This window comes from Argentina silus (genome assembly GCF_951799395.1).
Source record: "Argentina silus genome assembly, chromosome: 2".
NCBI lineage: Eukaryota > Metazoa > Chordata > Actinopteri > Argentiniformes > Argentinidae > Argentina > Argentina silus.
Window position 1 is genome coordinate 13,164,032 of NC_139656.1, and position 5,167 is coordinate 13,169,198.

General features: G+C 39.3%; 1 protein-coding gene across 1 annotated transcript; it reads left to right on the top strand.

Moving 5' to 3' along the window:
- Positions 1 to 5,025, top strand: LOC310821248 (uncharacterized protein). The gene is made up of 5 exons (XM_083693214.1): positions 1 to 77; positions 343 to 465; positions 793 to 813; positions 1,007 to 1,041; positions 2,733 to 5,025. Exons 1-5 carry the CDS (start codon positions 41 to 43, stop codon positions 2,889 to 2,891), a joined length of 375 nt encoding a protein of 124 aa, XP_083549340.1. The 5' UTR covers positions 1 to 40; the 3' UTR covers positions 2,892 to 5,025.
- Positions 5,026 to 5,167: the final 142 nt, after the last annotated feature.

The window sequence follows — 5,167 nt, forward strand, 5'->3', positions numbered from 1 at the left end:
CAGGGAGGACTGTGGGAATTACACCTGTGTGGCAACTAACATGGCAGGCAAGATAGAGGGACATCTCCAACTCTCAGGTGAGAGACAAGCAGTTTATAGTCAGACACAGGCAGCACTGCAACAGTCCCTATTCCACATGACACAATCAACTCCATTACAATGTAAGATTAGTTACTAAATAACTCTGTAACAAGTCAACAGTATGTCATACCATGTTGTTACTGGAGTAATTACAGCTTTACTACACAGGCATAAGAGCAAATGTATGTAAAGAGTGATAGCATAACATGAAATATTACATCATATATTGCTCTACCATATCCAATTTGTCTCTTTGGGCAGATTCCCTGTCCTCTGTCTGTGGAGTAACAGCCACATTGCCCTTAGGCCAGAGAGAAATCTTCACCATAGTGATTGTCTGCGGTCTATGTGTCATCATTCTCTGCATCAGCAGATACCGCCAGGGTAAGTGTTCCCTTTTCTCAGAAACCTTTCACACCCAAACCCTGCTTTTACCAGGGATTCAAAACCCAGGTTGTCTCCAAAGGCCGGACTGTGAACCCAAGAATTTCCCTGGTTGCCCCTGTTTATACAGAACCACCCCAATACTGGGTCTGCAAGGCAAGGTCTCATTTATTTGCTGGAACCCATTTATACCAAATACAGGGTTTTTCTGGGGTTTTCCTGGGTTCCCCAGTCGGTATAAAGGTTTTTTGTGGATTGTTTTGGTCTGTTGAGTAATGATGGTTTCTTAAGATTAAAAACATAATGTTTCTGTTTTTGGCAAGGTAGAAATGCAGCAACACCTAGCAGGTATTGTTGAATCTCGTTCTCTTTTTTTGCCATTCTGATAAAGGCCAGCGTAATTTATCTTAAACAAAATAGATAAATAAAAACATTTAAAAACTGACAAGCCAGGCTTTTCTTACTCATCATTGTTTTTGCCTCAAATGATAACAAAAGATGATATGTTCTGTCTTTGTATTGCCATATTCCATTTGGACAGGTCTTTGCAACAAGGAACAGTCAGGAAGAGAAGAGGTAAGAACAGAGGATAAATTACAGACAGTTTCTAGGCTTTCTAGGAATGTTTTAATCCTAGCCCTACGTAAATTGTAATTCTGTATGCTAGAATGTCATCAATCTTAGCGCTCTATAATGTTTTTTAAGACACTGTTGTACCAATGAATTATTTTGAGGGTGGAGAAGAAGAGACAGCAAGGTAACCAGAGAGAATCGGTTGTATGACGAGATACACTCACTGAACACTTTATTAGGAACACTATACTAATACTGGATGGGACCTCCCTTTGCTCTCAAAAGAGCCTCAATTCTTCGTGGTTGATTGATTCCACAAGATGTTGGAAACATTCCTTTGAAATTCTGGTCCATGATGACATGATTGCATCACGCAATTCCTGCAGGTTTTTCAGGTGCACTTTCAAGCTGTGAATCTCCCATTCTACCACATGCCAAAGGTGTTCTATTGGATTCAGATCCGGTGACTGGGAAGGCCACTGAAGAACACTGAACTCATTGTCATGTTCATGAAACCAGTTTGAGATTACTTTTGCTTTGTGACATGGTGCATTATCATGCTGGAAGTAGCCATTAGAAGATGGGTAAATTGTGGCCATGCAAATGGTCAGAAACAATACTCAAATTGGCTGTGGGATTCAACCGATGATTGATTGGTATTAACGGGCCCAAAGTGTGCCAAGAAAACATTCCCCACACAACCTCCACCATGAGAAGGTGTACAGGTGTTCCTAATAAAGTGTTCTGTGAGTGTAGATCAGCAGATAAAATACTCTTGTACTTGTACAATGAAAGTACCCACTCTGTTATTCATTCAGTATTGTTATTCATTGCAGTAGCTTATTGCTGTTAGCAATTATTAATGCTTCAGCCATAAACATGAAAAGAGTAGATACAGGCTTTCTTTTATATATATATATATATATATATATATATATATTAGGTTTAATTTAGCTGATATGCGACTCGTGTGAAAATTTACTCGGGTGATTTCATTTGAATGATCAAGTTGAACAGCACTCATGGCTGCCTGATGTTTAATTGGATAAATACACATATTAGCTAAATTACAGCTAATTTACGATCCATAAATACAAATGCATATTAGCTAAATTACAGCTAATTTACGATCCATAAATACAAACGCATATTAGCTAAATTACAACTAATTTACGATCCATAAATACAAACGCATATTAGCTCAATTGCACCCGAAAAAAAAAATTAAATACACATGCACTCATGATTCTGATTATTGCGCAATATCAAAACCCGGAAATGACGCGAAAATGGACAGCATCTGAGCATGCTATCCGAGCCATCTGTGCACCCCGAGTCGGATATATCCTTATACCGTCAACGCATGGTCTTCTTCTCCAATAGGTTTATCTATAGATTGCGAATGGTTTTCAGTTGCATGACGCCATCTATTGGTGCCCATAAATGACTGACTCGAAACAATGGAGCTGAGTTGATTCAGCACACTCCAGCACAGCAGGTGGCAGTGAATCACCAGTATTTGATTTACGCTCACTCAAATCAAAGAAGATGGAGAAAGTTGACTACATGGCGCTCCCCATAAAATCACAGTTCATGTAGGGGAGTGCGCCCACTAGTGGTTATAACTCAGCTTTATAACTTCAGCTTTGTGCATCCTTGTTGTGTGTGTGTGTGCGCATGTGTCTCACCTCTAGGGGCAACTTGCACCACAGGCGGTGATCCCACTGCAGTGCGTCTACATAGACTTCCTTCCAAACAGAACGCGAACAGAGCCGCTGGTGGACTTCGGGTACTCCACCATTGGGCCAGCCCAAGGCGAGTCGCAGTCATCGAAATGTTTCGAAGACCAATAAGTAATGGATGGTTACAGTCTTTCTTCAGACAGGCTTTACAATAATTGCCAGAATTGTTTTTGTCTGAGGCGTTCACTGTGACTACATTGATTGCAGTCACTTGCCAGATCTCACAACGCTAGATAAGCATTTAATATGCAGCTTACCGCATCATATGATATAGCTATCTGAAGAACGACTTAGCAGTTGATGACATCCTCCGTGCCAACTGACTGCAATGTAGTGCACCTGGTACGACCTAGCCCCAATTTGTGACTAGACTACGTTTTACATGTAATAAGCTTCATAGGTAGCAGACCACTAAACGAGACTCACATCGCGGATTTGAAGACATTTCTAAGTCAAATTGCCTCGCGTTATGGTCTTATCTTTTTGTTTTTAGATAGCGGTACAGTAAACTGGAAAGAATTACCTTGTCTCAAGAATTTCCCGATTTTCACGCGACCCGTGCATCAGTTACCTACCTGCTGTGCGGTGGTTGTGACATTTCTTACCTTTTTTCGATTGTATTTTTGAAAGGACAACAAATAAGATAAGTTTGAGAAAATAATGTCAATTACAAAGCGAAGATGGTGCGAATGCAGGGTCACGTGATTGGAAGTTTTTTTGTTTTTTTTCGGTGGCAACTCTTTCGGAATGCTGAATGAAATTGCGAAATGCCTGAGACAAGGTACAGTAGTTCTTCCAGTTTACTGTACCCCTATCTAAACATACATCGATAAAACCACAATGCGATTTTACTCGTAGAAATGTCTTCAAATCCGCGATGTGAGTTGTCGTTAAGCGGTCTGCTCCCTCTGCCCCATATGTGCCGACCAATCAGTGACTACATCCAAATGTAAAAAGTAATTTGTCTAGTCAAAAATTGGAGCTTGGTACTGACATGGTACGTTGATGGCAGTAGACTGACTGAAAATACATTTTGCCTGCTTGTTTCTTGTTCACTGGTTTTATTTCTGATAGTAGAAATGATCCCTTTTTTATTTATTAATTTATTTATAATTGAGCTGCACCTATTGACAAAACAGAAAAACGGAATGAACAATGCGGAACCATTGATCATTGTTCAGCGTATATGGCATTACATCATCAGCACCACTATTTTACAAAATGACCACTAGATGGCCACACATTTTAAGTCTGAAAATTATGTAATGATGGGTATCTACAGTTGCGATGCTGTTGTATACTGTATTTTAATAAATGTTTTGACGTGCATAATTGAACCAATGTTAAATGTGAGGATCAAAAGGCCATCACCTTCAAATCCCTGTCAGTGTCTGTATGCAAGGCCACCAAACAATTTTACATTTTAACATGCAATAACACTTCATTTATTTGACTTATCTGTTAAGGACTGGCATTATATGAGAGCAGTGTTACTTTTTTGAAACATTATTTGAAGCTATATCATTTATTTACTTAAATGACAACAAAAACTAACACTGGAGTCATTGGTCATGATAAAGAAAGTTGTTCTAGAAAAGTATTTGGGGTCATATTCATCATAATCAATGGGCATATTTCATAATTTGAGATTACTGGAAATATTGCTGCCAGTGTCTTTAGTACAGGGACATAGGGAAGTGTTTGATGGAATCCATATAATGGTTGAAGAAGAAAGATCAGGTCGGCAAACATGTTTAATATAGGTTACTTTAATAGGTGTTCAAGGAATAATAGTTGCGTCAGCAGACAGTGTTATGACATACGACTCAGTGAAAGGGGGCTGAGGGCGATGGCTAAGGGATCCCTCACTAAGCAGGGGCTCCAGTAAGGCAAGGCTGCATTGAACAACTGGGCTGTAACAATCAAGTCCATACATGTTATGATACAGTACTATTGACATAAATTAGATCAAGCACACATTGTACAAACTATCAGAGGAAACATACTCAAGATCAGAACCTCTTCACAAGAACAAAAGGAGCTGTGATCTACATTCCTGTAAAGGGAAGGAAAGTTAATAGTTTCTGGGTACATATTTAGTTGTTTTAAACTAAAGGAACAACTTTGACAAGGAAATGTAATAAATACGCTGAATACAGAGGGTTTGGCAATTGTTCTTTGTAATTGCAGGAGTGTCCCTGGTTTCACCCTTTCCTGAAGTGAGAGCCTTAATTTACTGCAAAAACCCCCCCAAAAAAACAAATATGCATCTCTATCAAATAGGGGGCAATCTTGTCCCTCTGTTGAAAAAAAAAAATCTCTTGAATATCAGTTGAACAGACGTTCGCAGGTAAGTCAATGACTTACAACTCCATTCACCTCCACAG